This window comes from Electrona antarctica (assembly GCF_951216825.1).
Source record: "Electrona antarctica genome assembly, chromosome: 6".
Taxonomy (NCBI): domain Eukaryota; kingdom Metazoa; phylum Chordata; class Actinopteri; order Myctophiformes; family Myctophidae; genus Electrona; species Electrona antarctica.
The window spans coordinates 30,675,253-30,695,800 of record NC_136811.1 but is presented as its reverse complement, the minus strand read 5'-3'; the positions used below and the strand labels follow the sequence as shown (position 1 = coordinate 30,695,800).

At 40.9% G+C, this 20,548-nt stretch overlaps 1 protein-coding gene across 1 annotated transcript in view; it reads left to right on the top strand.

The window, feature by feature from the left end:
• Window positions 1-20,519, top strand: part of col6a4a (collagen, type VI, alpha 4a) — a 58,778-nt gene extending 38,259 nt beyond the window's left edge. The window contains exons 26-43 of the mRNA XM_079504134.1: window positions 2,505-2,567; window positions 3,365-3,427; window positions 4,408-4,470; window positions 4,736-4,786; window positions 5,062-5,097; window positions 6,557-6,619; window positions 6,841-6,903; window positions 7,098-7,133; window positions 7,232-7,268; window positions 7,590-7,601; window positions 8,177-8,670; window positions 10,411-10,507; window positions 11,005-11,679; window positions 11,778-11,871; window positions 12,580-12,737; window positions 16,640-16,810; window positions 18,754-18,798; window positions 18,985-20,519. Coding sequence (XP_079360260.1) covers window positions 2,505-2,567; window positions 3,365-3,427; window positions 4,408-4,470; window positions 4,736-4,786; window positions 5,062-5,097; window positions 6,557-6,619; window positions 6,841-6,903; window positions 7,098-7,133; window positions 7,232-7,268; window positions 7,590-7,601; window positions 8,177-8,670; window positions 10,411-10,507; window positions 11,005-11,679; window positions 11,778-11,871; window positions 12,580-12,737; window positions 16,640-16,810; window positions 18,754-18,798; window positions 18,985-19,160 — 2,397 coding nt within the window. The 3' untranslated portion in view covers window positions 19,161-20,519. The remainder of the gene's footprint in view (window positions 1-2,504; window positions 2,568-3,364; window positions 3,428-4,407; window positions 4,471-4,735; window positions 4,787-5,061; window positions 5,098-6,556; window positions 6,620-6,840; window positions 6,904-7,097; window positions 7,134-7,231; window positions 7,269-7,589; window positions 7,602-8,176; window positions 8,671-10,410; window positions 10,508-11,004; window positions 11,680-11,777; window positions 11,872-12,579; window positions 12,738-16,639; window positions 16,811-18,753; window positions 18,799-18,984) is intronic.
• The last annotated feature ends 29 nt before the right edge of the window (window positions 20,520-20,548 follow it).

Genomic DNA, 20,548 nt, shown 5'->3' with positions numbered 1-20,548 from the left:
ACGTGTTCCTTCCACACGCTACGTCCAACCAGGGAAACTCCCCCCTGTCAGGTGTAAAGGAGCAACGTGGACACTCAGGCATGAAGGAAGCATGAGTTCAAGTCCGTTGCTCTCCCCATGTCCCCCATATATGGGGAGTAGGTTGGCGGAGGGTGTGTAGAGCCCAGGATCACATTAGATAATTGACACAGGGGTGAAAAATGGGTTACAAAATCGTGGGATAAAAAAAAAACAATCATTGCATTAATAGAGATGCTGCATAAGTAATTTTGCTAGTAGTTTGTTTCAGGCCCACGTAATCTACAGTATGCCTTTATATAAGCTTGCTCTTCAGTCTGGTTCAGCATAAAATAATGTTGTCTGCACAAAGGTACAGAGCCACATCTTTTAGCATGTTCTGTATATTAGCTGATTGATACTGTATAAAGATTTGCAGATGAACAGGGTTTGTTGAGGAATGTCTCCTTGTAATGTAACTTGGCTTCGATCTTACTAATCTGACACTTGCATTTGGCTGCCGGTGATAAAGGTTCCTTGGAATTTGTTAGGAATTGACGAATTGTAGGCAAATCTCCAGGGATTCCCAGTACTCTGCCAAATGTGAGATGACTTCATTGTGTTCTTGTGAATTTGTGTCTGTGTCAGTGTGGATCTGTTGGTAGTAAATAACTGAAGCTTTAATGGTGATGAAGTATAAAGTAGTTGCAGTATATGTATATGTAGGTCATTGTAAAACCTAATATATAATTTGTTTTACAACCACGTTGCTCACCAAAGAAAACACATTTTCAAGGGGAAAACATTTGTTTCTGGCACACTCAAGCAATTTTCATAAGCCAGTTATTAAGTTAAGTTAAGTCCACTATGAAGATACTGTAGCAGTCGATACTAGCACAAAGGTATAGCTACATCCTCTAGCATGTACACTACAGTATGCTAACTGAGAATTTGACTAAAACAGGGTTGGCTCTTATTTTTTTATTCTGAGGAACTAGAGGCAGATGTTTCACTGTGGGGATTCCCAGCACTATTCTTTTATGATGTTCAAGCATGTGTGTCTGTGTCAATAGCCACTTATGCTCAGCCTGTTCAAGACAGGAATGTTCTGTTCTGTATAAAATGAGGTGGAATGGGAGGCATTGTTGTTCTACCATTGTTCTTACCATTTTTTGGTATTCAGATTTCAGATAGCCAGCAATGGGTAGAACGCTCCCAAAAAAATGTAGTCTCTGTGACACATCTAGGGGCCGCAATCGGCATTCAAAGATTTTCCTAGAAGCTTTGTCATTGGTCTACTTCCTGATTGGTTAGTCATTGCGACCAGGTTTTTTTTGACCAATGACAAAACTTCTAGGAACATCTTTGAATGCAGATTGTGGCCCCTAGATGTGTCACTTTTTTTGGGAGCGTTCTACCTGGCTGGCTGGATAAAAAAAAAAAAAAAAAAAAAAGGATTATTAAAATGTTGACATATTATTGCTTATAGCAGCTTTAAGCCGTCAGTGGAGTTATAGTCAGTCTATCTTCCTAAGTTCTGCACACCTTTCTGCCTCGAAACCATTCTCTGATGTAGTTTGGTGCAAGCCCAAATTTGAGAATCCCCCCCAAACGTTCCTGTTCCCAATAAATATATATTTTAATTCATGTCAAAATGCTGTCAAAGCTTTCATATACCAATAGAGTCTCCATAATTCTGGCCAAGGAAAGTGTCAGGAAAAGGATTTACACTGGACTTTACACATGTTTGCTGAAATATAATAGGTAATTTGCTCTGGGATTTTTATTTTACAGATTGTGACATGGCTGGTTCACTCAGGATTAAGATCACAGATGACCTCCGCAATTACTGTGAACTAGAAAAAGAGATTTTGTTTGGCTGCATGCTCTCAGTAATTTATTATTTTAATGTCAATTTGGACAGATATAGGGGCCGCTGTCATTTAAATTCAGGGCCTATACAAACATCATTGCCACAAGGAATTAACAATCAGCATTCTTTAACATAACCCTAACTCCTCATGCCTTTTTTGAGGGGTGCTAGCCCCTCCAACGCCTGGCTTTGTGTGTGCCCCTCCATGACGTCTTTGTGTTAACCACTCTTAGAGAAACAGACTTGAGTTACAACTATACTTGGATGGCTTTTTCCCTCTGCCTGTAGATCTGCTATTTTTGGCTTATGTTCCCCCCAGAATATGGATGCTGGGGTTCAGGTGCACATAGATGCATTAGCTGTGATTGTTTACTTTTGCAGGGACAGACATGCATACAACATACACACAGACAAGCCATGTTCAAGACTCCTTGGCCTACGGCCACAATGTAAGGCCCTCACAGGCATGAGGCACTCTGCGACAACCCCATTGAACCCCCCTTTAGAGCAGCCCTGTTTAGCTAAGAATTATACATTTAGCACACTGTATGACATTGTTTGCATTCATTTTTGAAATGTGTGACCTACCTAGGGGTGTATGAGATCACCATATTGTGCCACATTTTATCCACAGGGAGCCGGAGGAGTAAGAGGCCAGCCTGGAATGAGAGGGACAATAGGTTTGCCTGGACCTCAGGTTGGTACAGTATGCCCTTCTTCTCAACATGCTTCTTTATCAAGTGTAAAATAACTGCATGAATTTGCCAAGAAATAGATCTCATTGTTTCCGCTTACACTGAATGAATGTGTTGAAAGACTGCCTGTGCTATTGAAAGTCCAATTGTATATTATCTTTTACTATAATTACTGTAGTTCAATGAGTGTAAAGCAATTTGAATTTGTGATATTGGTGTATACTAGTGTTGCACCCTCGAAACTTTGGTGACAACTGACAACTATGTCCCTTTAAGGGCTCAAAGTACATATAGTACATTCTCATTCTCATTCATTTTACACCTCTAATTAAAGTATTATCAAGATGAAGTGTGGAAACACAGTGTGTTTGGAGTAGACACACGGTCGCACAGTGCTCGAACACACACACACACACACACACACACACACACACATACACGTCATCGTTGTTTTGTTGTCTTATTTCCTTTACATTTACAGTGTAGGTACAGTCACATATCCGCTGGCCCTGGCATCAGATGATAATTATGCTCTATGATTATCAGAGAATGCATTTGATGATGTGATTATCAATATTTCTTAATATCGCTTCCCTGATCTCGTGCAACGTCGTGGAAGAAGGCAAACGATGATTAAACTGCATCATACAGTCCCGACCAAGACGCGGCTAGAATTTATTGCACTATAATTGCATAATCTGACATGGTGACCATCGTGAAAGACCAAAACATTGTGTAGCCTAATCCTGGCAATAGTGTACGTAAGCCTGTGGTGTAACTGAATGTGACTCTATTGCAGGGTGGCCCTGGACCAGCCGGAAGCAAGGGATCATGGGGCCGCCATGGAGCTAATGGACAGAAGGTGTGTGACGTCACTTCCATTACATGATAATATAACACTTCTAAGCAGACCAGGTGGGGGGCAATTAACATTCTGTTCATTTAAGACAAACAAGGACATTTGTTGTGGAATGAAGCAAGTTTTTGCACAGAATAAAAGCATGTTAAGCCAGATGTCATGGTAGCAGTCAATACAATAATATAGCATCATTTAAATGTCCACCATTGTGTAATGTGTACTCACAACTTCGGCCATATATTAAACAAATAAACAGACCATTTTGACAACGATTTCTTCACTTTTAGAGGTAGTGGTTCCGCATTTGTTTACATTTTGTCCAAAGTAATTAAAATGCTATCAAACTTATCTAAATAACTGAGTAAATTTTAGCTTGGTTAATAAGTTAAGGACATTTGAATTGAAATATCCTCTAGACTGTTCAAATCAATTTTCACTTTATTAAACACAACAGTAACCAAACTTTGACAAACATCTATTAGATAACATTTTGTGTGTTCTGTGTGTGGTAAATCTATTTATATAATTAATTTATATAGCGCCTTTATCCAAGGCGCTTCACAGAGATTGTGCATTACATTCACCCATTCACCATGCAAGGCACCAACCTGCACACCGGGAGCAATTAGGGGTTCAGAGTCTTGCTCAAGGATACTTTGACACTAACTATGGGGGAGTCCGGGTTCGAACTGCGGTTCACATCCGGTCACTCTACCACTGAGCCACTGCCACCCCCAAACAAACGGTATGCTTTGGAAATGGTCAAGTACACCATATAAGCTAAACATGCCAGACCACCGATATGGACCTTTAATATGATAGATGGCCATAATGCATAACTCAGTAGCCTATTAGAAAAACATTTATAAGAATAATAATCACACAGATCATCAGTTAATTTTTTATTACATTTTCACGCTCTCCACTGTGGAATTAAACTCTGTCTAGTTGAACTATTCTGATCAACTGTTGCATTTCTGCAGGGTCAACCTGGTGATTCAGGGGTACCGGGAGTGATAGGAACAGAGGGCCCCAGGGGAATGCCGGTAAGATGTCGGGGCTTGTGCTTTGTATGTAGAATATGCATGGTGTCCATGAGCATGTGTCTGCTTGTGTTTGTTTGTGTGCCCTTCTGTCTGACATTTCTTAAGCCATGGGTCAGGAGTCAGGACACAAATTAGGTTCTGGAATTGTTTATCATGCATTACTGAGTTTGTGCTTGTGCTCATCAGCTCATGTTCAGTGTATGTGCATGTGAATACTTGTGTATCTGTCCATTACTCTCTACAACTATGTGTTCTGTGTTCTCAGGGTCAGGATGGCAGAGATGGCTATGGACCCCCTGGAGGGCAGGGAGCAAAGGTATGTCCTTCATCTTAACTAGTACTCTCAGATTGAGCTGCACAATTTATTGGATATTGTATTGTATATTGTGATATAGGTTTCCAGAATTTGAAAGTTAATTTCCTTTGGCTATGTACAATAAGTGCTCAGGCACTGGATCTGTTATTCAGGAACATAGTTGGAAAGGAGAGCAGACTGCAGGTAAGATAGATTAACAGAGTGACAAGTAAGTAAAATAATGTTCTTATTGAGACTCATAATTCTGCTAATTCACTTGTTCTTTTTCCTCCTAGGGAGAGCTTGGTTTCCCTGGTTATCCTGGTCTTCCAGTGAGTTCATTCATTTTAATTAATCAGTGAGACATTAAAAGTTGAGAAACTTTGTCTTTATAGCCTGCCCTACACATTATCTAATATTTAATATTATCCACTAAAGTGAGGTTCAAATGTATTTTATGCAATGACAGAGTGCATGTTTTGTTTGAATGCCAAATGATAGTTAGGCTGAGGTCATGAACACAGAGGCAGATTGTGTGTTAGACCATAGGGATGCACTGGAATGCAAAGACGATTAAGGTTTGGCAATGATATCTTCCGAATGCAAGACATTTTAGGTCCTGTGATGTTTCTGGAACAAAGGGCTACATTATAGAGCCAATGTGCACTAATAAATGGTAAATGGTGCATTTATATAGCGCCTTTATCCAAGGTGCTTTACATAGATTGTGCATTACATTCACTCATTCACACAGCAATGGCGGGGGAAACCATGCACCAACCAGCACATCAGGAGCAATTCGGGGTTCAGTGTCTTGCTCAAAGACACTTCGACACCAACTCTGGGGGAGCCCGGGTTCGAACTGGCAACCTTGCGGTTACCATCCAGCCACTCTACCCCTGAGCCACCGCTGCCCACTATTAATGCATTACAGCATCTGATGTCTCTGCGAGGTGTCATGAACTGGCTTGAATTTATCCTTTGTGTGTGGTCTCCCATTTTTGTCATGAATTAAAGTACTATACAGGTGGTATAAAGGTAGGTATAAAGGTGACTTGTTTAGTCATCAGTCAGTAGTGTAATGAGTGAAGGTGTACTGTAAGTGTACAAAATGAACCCTAGCAACCAAACACAAAACAACACTTTTTGTGTCAAAAGTCCAATCAGCAAGCCCTTATGAATAATCATAAATTATGATTTCATTCACCTGTGTCGTGTGATTACCATAGCTCAATGTTCCTCCATATCAGGATGCTGTGGTACTGTTACTGCATTGCCTTTTTAATAGGCAATACAGTACGTTGTCGTCACTGCCTCTCTCTCTCTCTCTCTCTCTCTCTCTCTCTGCGTCGCGTTGCGATGTACACTGACAGTGCCGACACAAGACTAGGAATGGTGCACTGTGATTGGCTGCCACAACCAGCCTCTGTTTCAATAAAAAAATAAAAAGGCCACTGCTGCTGTATATTAAATAGGCTCCAGGGGATGATTGGAGGCAGATGTGTCTCATGACTCTCATCCCAGGCTGGCCACTACCTTCTACACAGAACAGACAAAACAACACACAAACCACATGGGAGGGGTCATTACGGAAGCCCGGAATATCATCAAGACAGGAATATCAATATTGGAGGATTATTTAATTTCCCATTCAAGATGAATGTGCAGCACAAAGGTCAAACTAAATAAACCTCACTGGCCAAAATACATTGAAGAAGTCATTAAGTCACTTGGCATCTTTGTATTTATTTAAGCAATACTTTCTTTTAATGGAATCTTAATTGTCTCCAGGGTGAAAGTGGGCAACAGGCAACCAGTGGAGGTCCAGGCCCCAAAGGAAACCTGGGTAGAAGGGTATGTTATCTATTACAAAACGGCACCAAACAAATGTGTCACAATACTGTAATGATGGCTAATTCATTTGTGAAAATGTTTAGACAAACCTGAAATATTTCTGTTTAGTTGTGAGGGTGTTAATTGTGTGTGTGTGTGTGTGTGCGTGCGTGTGTGTGCGTGCGTGTGTGTCCGTTCATGTGTGACTATTATTACTATTCTTTATTTCCCGACTGATGCAGGGGTATTCAGGCCATCAAGGGGAATCAGGTGTGTCTGGAGAAATAGGACATCCAGGACATCCGGTTAGTATGAAGCCTAATACAGTACATAATGCTGCAACACAATCACATTACTTATTATAGTTTAGGCTCAGGATGGGTAAATGGATGGATTGGAGTATTGCAAAACAATGATGGTGGTGGGGGTGGTGATCAAGTGAATGTTCCAAAATGAAATACATATTCGTAAAAACTGGTTATTCTCTCTGTCCACTCAGGGTCCTAGAGGCCCTGCAGGAGCAAAAGCCATGTCTGTAAGTGGTCTTATACACAAGATTATTGAACCAGTGATCTGTTATGAAACAGTACATGACATTCATTTTACTTGACTACTCTGTGTGTTTTTCCATAGGAATGCCAGCTAATAACCTACATCCGAGACAACTGTGGTAAGTGCATGTTGTAAAATAATACATCCAATAATGTTGATATTTGACAATTAAACATTTTTGACTGACGTCCTGTATTCTGCTGGTGAATGAGTGCCTTGCTTAAGGGCAACCTTACAGTAGAAGTTGTGGGAGGCAATTTTGATCTAAAAACCTAATCTTGCTTTTTAGTTAAAATTTGGACACATAATTGTGTCACAAATATTCTTGTTATACTGTGATGATTTGATATACAGTATACAATAATTCTCTGATGAAATACTTGGCATCATCTTCGGTAATTTTATTTTGTGTCTAACTGATGTTTTTTCCCCTAAACAGCATGCTCCCATGGTAAGTTTCTTGATTTTGCCACTCTGTCAGTAAGGACTGCACTGTAAGTACAACACTTACTATAAGTTTGTTTGTTTTTTCATTACATTTCTTCCACAAATCCGTCTATCTATAAATGCACAGAATGTCTATCTGTGTGTCTTTCCCTTGCATATCTTGAGAACAGAACAAACAATCGATTTCAAACTTGGCGCGTGCACGGGAGTGCCGTGCCAAGTGAGAAGTCGGTCGGATCAGCGGTTATTTATATCTACACATCCACAAATCTCATTTTTTGTGTCAATTCATTGATTCTTAAAAATAAAATAAAATTATCCAAAATGTGCTTCTCGATTATTTGATGAATCGAAAAAGTGATGGATAGAAAAATAGCTAAGGAATAAGGAATGATCAGTAGTTGGAGTCCTACAAAGTACTTTGACAACGGGTACAACGGGTATTGCATAACCAATAGGCATTGCCCTAGTTTGTTAGAGTTTAGAGCCTTATGAATAGTACACATATTGTATAGTGTTTCATATTCTATAATCTTTTCCATCCTACACTGTGGTATTTCTTTCCCCTCTGTTGTCCAGGTCAGACGATGTGCCCTGCATACCCCACAGAGCTGGTCTTTGCCCTGGACATGTCAGAGGATGTGACCCCTGATGCATTTGAGAGAACACGTTCTGCCCTCCTTTCTCTATTGGAGGACATCACTATTGCTGAGAGCAACTGCCCAACCGGCGCACGTGTTGCTGTGGTGGCATACAGCACCTACACCAAGTACCTGATCCGATTCCAAGACTACCGCCGCAAGAAGCAGCTGATCGAAGCCGTTCAAAACATCGCCTTGGAGCGCACAGCCAACCAGCGACACCTGGGTGCAGCCATGCGCTTCGTTGGCCAGAATGTCTTCAAGCGCATTCGGCAGGGAATGAGGATGAGAAAGGTGGCTGTCTTCTTCGCCAATGGACCATCCCAGCACCCAGAGACCATTGTTACAGCAATGATGGAATTCCGGGCCCTCAACATTGTTCCTGCAGTCATCGCTCTGAAGAAGAGCGCTAATATCCGCCAGGCTTTACAGGTGAACATTGTTAGCCAGAATTAATTATCTATATCTATTTGCAATATTTCTGAACCCTTAGTAATCAACTCTCCCATCCAAACCAGTTGTTGTATTATCAGGTTCCTGACAGTTGGCCTATTCCTTGAAATTGTACTCTATAGAACAAATCCAAGGAGTAAGTCCAGAGCTGTTGTTTACTTCAGAACCAAATGATCCATAAGCATATCCTCAGAAATTAATTATGTCCTCTAATCGATTGATTCGATTACAGTGTATTCAGAATGTGGGGTCTGATCGAAATCTGAATGACACATCTTCTGACATAAAACAGCAGCATCAAGCTGGAAAACCAGTTTGCACAAGCACCGTTTTCCCTGGCTCATTCTGACAGATAATTGGAGCCAAGGGAGTTTGCTAATTGTTAAACAATGCAGTACTGAACAAGCTAGGCTTAATCCAAAGTGTAAACAGAACACCACAACCGAAGGATGAACGTCAAGAGCTCAAGGCAGAACATCTGACCAGTTCCATTTTCTGCTTTGACAAACCTAGTAGTAGCAGGAATTAGTCTCAGTGTGCCAGAAGAACATTATGACCCATAATTTCATTCCAATCCCTTGTACATGGATTTTCTTTTTTCAGTTAAGGTTTTGGTAGATTAGGTTGCTTTACTGTTACCTTTTGTCTTACAAAGGAAGTTGTTGCTTAACCATGAACTACATTAATTACATTATTGAGTAATGTTAAAGACATTTTTTTAAGCAAAGGAAGTACGACCATACTAGGGCTGGCCAAATGGAGACATTTTATTTACCGGTTACCGTCAGGCCTTGCCGGCTAATTAACCGGTTAGCCATTAAGGAAAAAATCCGCTATTTTTTATCCTTTAAAAAAGACAAATACAACAGGGTTCTATCTCCACGGGAGAATTAGCAGCCGCAACGTTAACGTGCATTATCGTGAACACATGCACTGTGATGCACACACTTTCCCAGTAGCCTAAAGGTGTTTCGAGACCACAAAATGGAACGACCGGGTCCATTTGGTTACACTCTCAATGTTAAATTACTGTGTACTTTTTATATCTGTTATATAAATAATACAAATTAATCCACCACTCGAGGGGGATGAAAAAGAGTTGGAGCGAAGGGACTTTTTTTAAAGAAATTACCAACGCTGACCTGCACGACCAAAGTGAAGCGATTTAAGCGACAGTAGAAACAAATATATGTAAAGAGTCTTTGGGCACTATATAACATTGAGATATTATATTATTATATGTGTTTTGTAAAAAGGGTCTCACCATCTTCCAGTTCTTTAATCAACAATCAATACTTTTTTTTAGGTGGGTCAACAATTTCATCCAATCAAGAGACATTGAAACAATCCTAAACTCATTAATTCAGAATTGGCTAAAATGCAACTATAATCTAACTTAATGATGATACATTAATATATTATAACAGTAAGATGCCCTGAGGGCGAGAAGCGACCTCGCCCTTCGTGCACGCCTGTGTGACGGCAGACTGCTGGGCGAGCGCTGGCGCTTTGGCATAGGGGGTCAGATCAACATATGGAATGAATTCTGTACTGGCCATATATGGAGCGTGTCTTGAGTGTACAGGGTTTGATGAGGTCAGATCAACATATAGAATGTCAGAACAGGAAGCATGGGTGGGGCAGGATTTCATCTGTGTAATTTTCAGTACTTTTAATAGCAAACATAACAGTGACTCAGTGACGTATTTATGCTTGCAGGTTGATGACACGGGCAGTGCTATATTCACATTGCTGGAAAGATCAGAAAACCTGGCCGCTGACCTGCGAAGGACCAGACACTGTGCTATTTGCTATGGTAATGACTTGAATACATGCATCTAACTAGCCTGCTGACATTCATGACAACCTTTGTTAGCTTTCCGTTTATAGCTTCCCTTTCATCAAAATTATAACTTGCATTAGTGTAAGAACGTATCACAACTTCAAAACACATGAAGTTTTAACTACTTTTTTTAGGTCGTCATATATGGATCCTCATGATGTGAAGCTGGCAAGGCATTTTAGACAGTAACATGTAATCTTACTGTAACTGTAATGAGATCATTTACATAAGAAATTCACTAATCGGTATTCAGTAACACATAATTTATATAACAATTAAAGTATACAGTTAGTTGTAAACATAATACATTATTTACACAATAATTTGAGTACCGTTTTAATTCATAATACAAATAAAGGTAATTTGCAACATGATATCAATAACGCAGTAACAAGGCTATACTATCCAGGACACATGCTTAACCTTACTGGTGAGTTTATAAAGTAGTGGCTACTCCCTGGTCTCTTCAGATCCCTGTAGCCCCCTAGAGGAGTGTGGCAGCATCCAAGAGAACCCAGGACCACAGGCTGTGGATATTGACCTTGCTGTAGTTGTGGACGGCTCAAGGGAGGTCCAGGCTGACCAGTTTACTGGCGTCCAACAGCTGTTGGGCTCTGTGGTGGAGCAGCTGGCTGTCAGTCCCAAACCCGGCGAGAAAGATAGCCACGCTAGAGTGGCTCTTGTCCAGCAGAGCGGCTCACTCCCCACCAAAGGTACACTAGTATCTGCCAAGCTGGAGTTTGGCCTGCAAGCCTACGAGACCCATCAACTGATGAAAAGGCACGTTGTCCAGGACATGCAGCAGCAGGGAGGCTGGTCAGCGCTGGGTCAAACCCTAGAGTACACCCTGAGGGAGGTGCTGCTCAAAGCCACCAAGCCCAGGAAGAAGAGGGTGCTCCTGGCCGTGGTGGGGTCGGAGACGGCCTATCCGGACCGGGCCAAACTGAACTACATCGCCCAAGAGGCCAAATGTCAGGGCGTGGCAGTGTTTGTGGTGACAGTGGGTGAGGGTTACAACCGTACCCAAGTAGAAGAGATGGCCAGTCCTCCCACGGAGCAGCACTTGATCCACGTGAGTCATCTGAAGGCAGAGGAACAGGGCTACACCCAGCGTTTCTTCAGGACCTTCCTCTCTGCCCTTAACAGTAAGAAAAAGCATGTAACTAAAAAAGAAAGCGTATTACTTCACATAAAATCACAGCATTATACCCAAATAAATGTGTGTGGTCTCTGTTTCATCTAGGGGGGATGAATGTGTACCCACCTGCCTCTCTCAAACGGACCTGTGACCAGCTGGAGGGTCAACAGGGACAGGGACAGGAAGTATTTGTATTCGGGTACAGCTGACATTATCAAGTATCTTTTAGGTGTACAGTATATGCAATTCAATTCACCATATCCCTATATATTTTTAACCTTATTTTTTGCTTATTTTCACTGAATGTTCGCCTATTATTATTTTTTTAATATATTTTTTTTATCCCACGATTTTGCAACCAATTTTTTTCACCCAGTGTCAATTATCTAATGTAATCCTGGGCGCTACACTTCCTCTGCCAACCTGGGGGGGCAGCGGACTGACCTCATGCTTCCTTCTATGCATGAGGAGTCCAAGCTGTTCGCCTATTATGACATGCTCAGAATTGATCATGTGAAGATTGAACCATAGTCCTTTAGTGAACAAAGCGGAGATCCGGTTAAAAAGGAGGAACTTTATTCAACCGACATGTTTCGACCTATGCGGTCTTCATCAGGGCTGATGTGTTATCCCGATTGATCCCAGGAGCACCTTTTTACTATTTTTACATTCTTTATACCTGCACACCTCCTGAGCACCTGGTTGCTTCCTTCCCTCTGCATAGTCCTTTAGTGTTGGTATTGGTACTTGGTCCACAATCCACTGGCTTTTTCTGGGAGTGGGACATAAAATGTATTAAATAAATCAAATCTGTGAAATAATTAAATTATATTTGTATGATGGTTAACAAACTCATTATGCATGTTCTAATTTAGTTAAATAATCATATTCCGATCGTTCTTTTCAGCCAAGGGGAGGCACATGTGGAGGAAGTCAGAGAGGAGGAGCTTGAGACCTTTGAAGCACATGGCCATCGGACACAGAAGGGCCTGAGTCAGCTGGATGTGATGGAGATCTTCTCCAGGGGAGATGGAGAGGGCATTCACTCACAACCTACCCTGAAAGGTAGGCTTTACACTAAGCCTGCATGAAGAGTCAATTCTGGTTGTCTAACATGGATGAAATGTTATCTAATGATGATGACAATGGTCGTGTTTCCCAAAGATAATCTGAACAGAGTGCTTACATGCGGTCCTTACGAAGGCTCTGCTATGAAGGGCTTACGTTAAGGGTATTTATCGAAGGCGCACTTAAGCACCTCTCTTAAAACAGGCTACGATGTACCTTAAGCACGCAGGTAAGCTGTCGAAGAGCCCTAGCAATCAATGCCAGACTTAACCGATTGTTCAACTTCCACGCAACTTCCTTATAAGGTGCTTGCAAATGAAGTGTGGCTGTAACAAGTGGGATTGTACCAGCCCGTCAATAAAATAATGCTGACAATTAACTAGCTTTAAGCGCTGTTGTATTGGAACTGTAACTGTGACTGCACATTGTGCACAATACCCTTGTTTGAATTTTTGTCTCCACCAGCCGAAGGCATGGGGAGAGTATGTTTTGCACTCTGTCCATGTGTGTGTCCGTATGTGTTTGTGTCCGTCTGTCCGTCTGTTACCAGCTAATCTCCGGCACCGTTAACCCGGTCGATGCCAAACTTTGCACACACTCCCTGGATTTCCAACGATGAACCTCTGCCCCAAATGTTCCAGAACGGCCTGTTATAGCGCCAAATCGTTACACAGTATCTCTATAGTCATGTCCTCAAGACAGATCTGTCCGATATTTCATTTTCCATCCTAATTGGGATCCGCACTGCACATAATTCCGACAGAGCATTAATCCGACATGTGCTTGCGGTTATGGTTAGGTTAGGGTTTGAGGTAGGTTGTCGTTTGTCGGACTAATGACTAGTCTGAACTAAGTACTGCACCCTCCTAATTGGCTAACATTGGCTTTCAAAGTTTGCAGGATTGGCCGGTTTTGAACAAAAAGCCTCAAAGCATGAACGCAGCATGCAATTTACGTGAAATCTTTCACGCACTTTCCTACTAGGCTGAGGAATATACTTTTCACATTGGCCTGTTATAGCGCCACCAACAGGTAGATTTTTGCTAAAAATATTTTTGGAACAAAATGCCTCAAATCATCCAATTGCCATCAAAGGCGTAAGAATAAATGGCACCCTTTTCACATTGGCATATTACAGCGCCACCAGGAGGCCACCACCTGACCTGGCCTGGTGGAGACCTGTGCCCCGAGGGGTACTTTTTCTAGTTTTATTCTAAGACTTCCTCTTTATATATCATCTAGCTATTATCATTACACTATCACAGGGATTAACAGTGTTCCTGCAGTTTAAATCATCTCACTTTTATTTCATAGTGTGTTGTGCAAAGCTCCGCTCTCTCTACAGAGAGAGAGAATATGGTCGAGTTTGTATTGAGAGAGATATATCGTGTCAGTGATGCGTTGCTGTCTCCGATTATATCCTCTTTAATATGTTGGCCTATTAACCCACAATCAAATGTTATTCTAAATTATTTACTTGCATAATTGGGAATTTAGGACACTAGTGTTTTCCTATAGGCCTATCTGCTATACATTTACCTTGCCGGCATGAGACATCACCTCGACTCTGTAGTTTAATTCATGAATCCAAAAGTATTTGGACTGCTAGGACATGGACATCTGACAGTAAACTATCTATGCCACCTACAGTAGGCTATTAGCAATTCTGCTCTGTGCTGTGCTGTGCATAACATGGCGAGCACAACACTGTGTGGGGACTTTAATCTTAAGTTTAAATATAAAAACTTTATATTACCTCAGAACTTTAGCTAACTTGCCATATTTTTTATATATTTTTTAAGATGTCTGGATCATCCGTCAGAGTACATTTAGTAAACGTTGGGTTGTTCGTGTTGTGCTGTCACAGCAGCTTCCAAAGTGTAACGTGACGTGCCTACCCAGAAAAATAAAGATACAAGCTACCCCCATACGGTAGATCCTTACCTACTCACATGGTTTCATTGTGTATAACACAGCCTCCCTCTACCTTTTGGTTGTTTTCTTTTTGTTTCGTTTTGTTGCCCCACTTTGCGTATTGCGTTGCTATTATAGAACTGTTCTTTTTGTTTTGTTTTTGTGTCGATTTGTGTTGTTGGTGTCGTTGTGATGTGGGAAAAAAACTAATAAAATACTAATCACAAAAAAGAGATACAAGCTATCAACACATTGCATCATGGCATGACAGCCATAAATGAATCTGTTCTTTTGAGCACGGTGGAAACAAGCCAACGCATAGAGTTATACAGTGTAATACAGAGTATGAGCCGACGTTTCCTAAATGTACTGTCACGATTCACCAATGATCCGATAATCTTAATCTCAAATATTAAAAATATGGCAAGTTAGCTAAAGTTCTCTAGATGATGCTGAGATAAATATGTTAGTTTAATTTCAAAGTTTTATATTTAAATGAGATAGTCAACACTCGCCACACACATATCACTGCGAAGGGTGTTACGAGTGCCCCATGTCGCTCTTTCAAACTGCTGCGTACTGTAGGACAGTAGTGTATAGGCTAAGAAGGCTTTGGGAAACGGGTTTGCTTTAAAATGACTTCGTGCGGGAGGCCTTAAGTGCTGTTCCCGAAGCCAGTTAAGGAGGACACACGTAAGGCTGTGCTCTTGAGAATCTACACAAGTGGTGTTTCCCGAAGCCAGTTAGGTCACACGTAACACCAACCCGGCTGCACACTGTGCGTAGCCAACGAAGGCTTTCGGGAAGCGGGTTACCTGCTACGTGCGGCCTTAGGGGGTATGTGTGCATGCGCAACGCACGTGCGCAAGCTACGCACAACCTAAAATCACTTTGGGAAACCCGGCCAATGTCTCTGCTTGGTGTATAGTACTGTAGGCTGCAATCTCACAATCAATGGTGGAAGAAGTACTCAGATTTCTTTTTTAAAAAGTAGCAATTCCACAATATAAACATACCGTTAAGTAAAAGGCCTTTATTAAAAATTGTACTTGAATAAAAGTACAAAAGTATTGGTATCAAAAATATACTTTAAGTACAGGCTTTCCAGTGACTATAGGGAGGTTGAGACCAAGACGGTCATACAGTAGATATGCAAACGAAATGACATCTATGACAGCCCAAGGCCAAGATACCAGATGTGATCAGCCACTCCGTGCTAATTCCGCACATAATTATGTTGACAAATTCCAATGACACCAAGTTGTTCATAATTTGCCCTGAATGAAGAGCTAAGTCAAAACATTGGCAGTATCCCAAATACATATTTTACATCAAGACAGGAATGTGTAGTGTTTAGTTTACAGGCCCACACACAGTCATGGTCAGCATTATACCAACACAGGTGTGCGTTTCTCTACATCCCATATTTTGCAAATAAGATCACTTTTGTCACACAGGACAGTGTACTGAGTGCTAGAACTTTTACACAATCAAATCAGATTTTATTTTATTTTAGGTGACCTGGCAATATTTCGACTAGAATTATGAATCATGATATATTTTATGCTCTTTAACCACATGAACGTTAGTTTCCCTATTCTGGGCACACCTGTATAGGCGAGCATTCGGCAAAAAAAATGGATCATGGTGAGCTTGTAGAGGCTATTGCCGGTGAAGAGGTTTGGTGTAGGGGGAAAAAAGGATGATGCCAAGTACAGACCACAGGGGGGCCGTGGTCAACTAGGTATAGGGTTTAAGTGGTTAAAGCACAACTCTCTTACAGGTCAAATGAAAGTGCACTTAAATATGAGCCTTGTCAACACCATTACCTGAATGCATGGCTGAATGCATGTTTTACCTTATGATGTATCAAATATCACAGGGCTGAGTATAGTAGTTTGTTGGGTATGCAAACAAACTGCATGTATTCCACTTGAACATTATAGTGTGTGTCTATTTTAAACCTCCATCTTCTGCTTTCTCAGCTCAGTGTCAGCTGGATTCAGACATTGGCACTCAGTGTGCAGACTTTGCCCAGCGCTGGTTCTTTGACAAAGCCATCAGTGCATGCTCCCCCTTCTGGTATGGTGGTTGTGGCGGCAATGCCAACAGCTTTAGCACGGAAAATGAATGCTTCCAGACATGTGGCACCTATAGTAAGTCCCAAAGCACTCTGTTCCAGAGATGGTCCCCAAACCAGGGCTCGGTATCGATATCTAGTGGTACAGATTTTGGGTAGCTAACTGTTACCAGCTTCACAAAAGCTTTGTAATATCAAATATCATGCTTTGTATCACCCTAAAAGTATTTGAGAAAATGGTGTATTTCAAATCGGGTATACATAGGCCTACTGTACAACAATCAACATTGAGCCATAGATTTTACTATGGAATGAAATTTGTATTTTATAATCATTTTTCCACTGCGATATCCAGCCCTTTAAACACATCTCTAGATGATGTTGCTCCTGTAGACGCTTCACCTGCTTAGACCTGCACTGTCTTACTGTGACTGTTATGCTCCTGTAGACGCTTCACCTGCTTAGACCTGCACTGTCTTACTGTGACTGTTATGTTTGACTACTGACTACTGCATGAACTCTGGCGCACTTGCACATGGACTACTAGGATGTACAGTACACTGCCAGGTTAAGGATAATAAGTGAGATATTATTCACTCATCCTTAATTTCATTGTTGATAACACATTTATAGTTGTTTTTTTATAGACGGTAGCCTACATGTGCACTCATTCATTCATTTAGAGATCCAGTACAGCTATCTATGCCCAGCTGCTCAATATTTTATTTATACTGGTTTGGTAATTGACTCTTATACTTAAAGGTATATTCAGTGATTTGACTTAATCTAAATATCACTTATTTTTTATTTTTTTCTGGATAATCCTCCCTACTATAGAGTGTGCTGACCATATAAGGAGTTCCTCCCTGTCCCCAGTGAGCCCCTGGGGTCAAAAAACCCTAGTTTCAGTTTTGGTGGCGGGTGGCAAAGCCTTCATCCAATCAGGATGAGAGGGGCCTTCCTCCAATCATGATCGAGTGGGGACGGGCCTTTGTGCACATGCTGTTGGCCTGTTGCACTTCCCCCCACTGTAGAGCGTGCATCTGCACATTTTGTTACCGGGGCGGACTGGGTGGTTTTCCAAATCACTCAAATCACTGAATGCTCCTTTAACTGCACTTCTCCTGTGTTTCATTATCACTGCTGTTGCTGCGACACCTGAATTTCCCTCTGGGGATCTTATCTAATCTAGTCTTATCTTATTTTACAGTATCTTCCATAATGCTTTAGTCAGTACCAGCCAACCTGTCTGTTATTGTTTAATATAAACCTCAAGTGTTGAAGTCAAACTTGATGTGATGCATGTGGCACTTACTTAATTCTTGTTTTAAATAGCAGAATAGGCTTTAACAAGCATTAACAATGATTTCTGAGACAAGCTTAGTTTCCAAGTGAGAGGCACTGGAGGTGAATAATAATAATAATAGCATTAAGCCTAATTTATACAGTACAACATTGTCACTTGCCAAAAAGAACAGAACTAGGCCTACAAGCTAATACCGTAATTTCCGGACTATAAGCCGCTACTTTTTTCCCATGCTTTGAACCCTGCGGCCTATACAATGGTGCGGCTAATCTATGGATTTTTACAGCTAACGGCCACTAGGGGACCTTCTAAATATATCTCTATGGCCACCTGCGGCTTATAGTCCAGTGCGGCTTGTATATGTACACATTTGTTTTTTCCCTAAATTTAGCTGCTGCGGCTTATATTCAGGTGCGCTTTATAGTCCAGAAATTACGGCTAGTTTATTTTTGACAAGCGACACCCTCACACAATGGAGTATGAATTTAATGTTAAACTCTTGTTGACCTGGGTGATGTAGCTGTTTCTGATCAATAGCATTGTTTATTAGTTTGAGGATGAAACTGTTGCCCTTTACCAAGTAACATGTTGGTGACTGGACTGCTTTTAATAACAGGACACTGTTATTTCAATATGGAGACAATATTTCTGTATGTCAGTGTTTTGAATTTGTTTGTTTGTTAGGTTGCTGTTAATTGTTTTTTGTTTGACAGACCCTACCTACCTCCTGAAAACAGAGGCCAGTGATCTTAACAAAGGTAAGGGCTACATTCATTTCTGAATGTCTGTCTGGCAGTAGCTTTAAAGTTACTGCAATGTCAAGCAGTTTTTGTTTTTATGCAAACATTTCCACAAATTTGGAATTCATATGCATTTTCTTACAAAATGTTTTCCTTTCCTACCCTACAAATTTCTCCTCCACTTTTTCCTTTGCCCCCCACCAGATGTCTGCTTCCTAAGGCAAGATGTGGGAAGTTGTCAGAACTACACCATGAAGTGGTACTTTGACACGGAGCAGAGCGAGTGCTCTCGGTTCTGGTTTGGAGGTTGTGGCGGGAATGGTAATCAATTTGAGACGCAAGCAAAATGTGAGAATCTCTGTCTGATAAAGAGGCGATAATAAGCTAATAAGCTTAGTTACGTGCATCTACGCAGCTTGAGTTCGACCAAGATGTCCATCAGATGTCAAGATGTCCCTATGATATCCAAACGTCTTCCTCGTCGTATGGGTTTAGTAGCACTTAAAAGTACCTACAGGCCTTTGCAATTCGATATTATAATTTGATCTGTACTGGGGCCTTAGAAAATTTGACGGTGAGCATTGATTCAACATAGATTGTGCCTGGCCATAATAAAGACATTGTAATTCTTAAGATACAGTATGATGTGCTGATTTGAGTTTGACTTGGCTGTCCTGCAGCAGGTGTAGTCAAACGTGTAGATGTATTAATAGTCAAGCCTGGGGCCAGATGTCAGTTTGCAGTAAACAACTTAGTACAACTAAGTAAACAACTTAGTACACACAAAGGTGTAAATGGTCAAATTATGCTTACATAAGCAATGCCAATATTCATAATTTGTAAGCTACCTGTAATACACATGTTTTTTGGAGTTGGAGTGTCAAACATTTGCTAGATTTTCTGTTTTGCTATTTGGATGATTCACACAAATGACAATAAACAAAATAACAGCAGGTGTAAAACATACAAAGCAAAATATCTGATAGTGGACCCATCTCAGAGTTAAATTACAGTGTAAGCAAACGGTAATGATAGTTGGTATAATCAGCCTTCTCTTTTTTAATATTCTATTTAATCTGTCCATTGTTTTCAGCATTGCCAGTTACATTACAACTCCTATACTACACATCATCATTATTTAATTTCTGTACACATTTGGTGCTATACTCAGTGAGAAGATAAGATGATCTCTCTTACTTTTGTTTAGAAATGCTTGAGTCTTCCTGGTCATTGGTTCATCAATCATTTTTATGTGTACACTACACCCTTTAAGCTGGTCCCAGGTGTTGATGTACAGTACACCATTCTTGCTGCTGTGCTTTATTGGCTCCATCATTGATCATACTTACGACATAATTGCCAATAAATATCAAGTATTTGCATGTAATAGAAAACACAGTCAAAGCAGTCATTTGAATGTTAAATGAAGATAGCACTTGGAAATGGGACAGATTATGGTTTACACTTCAGAGGAATGAACTGCAAACAAAGGGGCTTCCCTTGTGTCTGTACAGTCTCAACTTTACACCATAAACAAATCCCTAAAGTTGCTGGAGCAAACCTCAGGTCCGAGTTGGAGTCAGCCTTAAATGGTCTGGAACTCATCACTGCACTGGATAGAGATTGAAAGTGAACCTCGCCAAACGTTCAGTCTCTGTCATCCTCTCTCACTGTTTGTAAATTGAACATAACTTCAGTGTGTGTAGTTTATCAAACTGACCAATGGTGCCTCATGGTTAAAGAAAATAAATACATACAAAAAACCTTC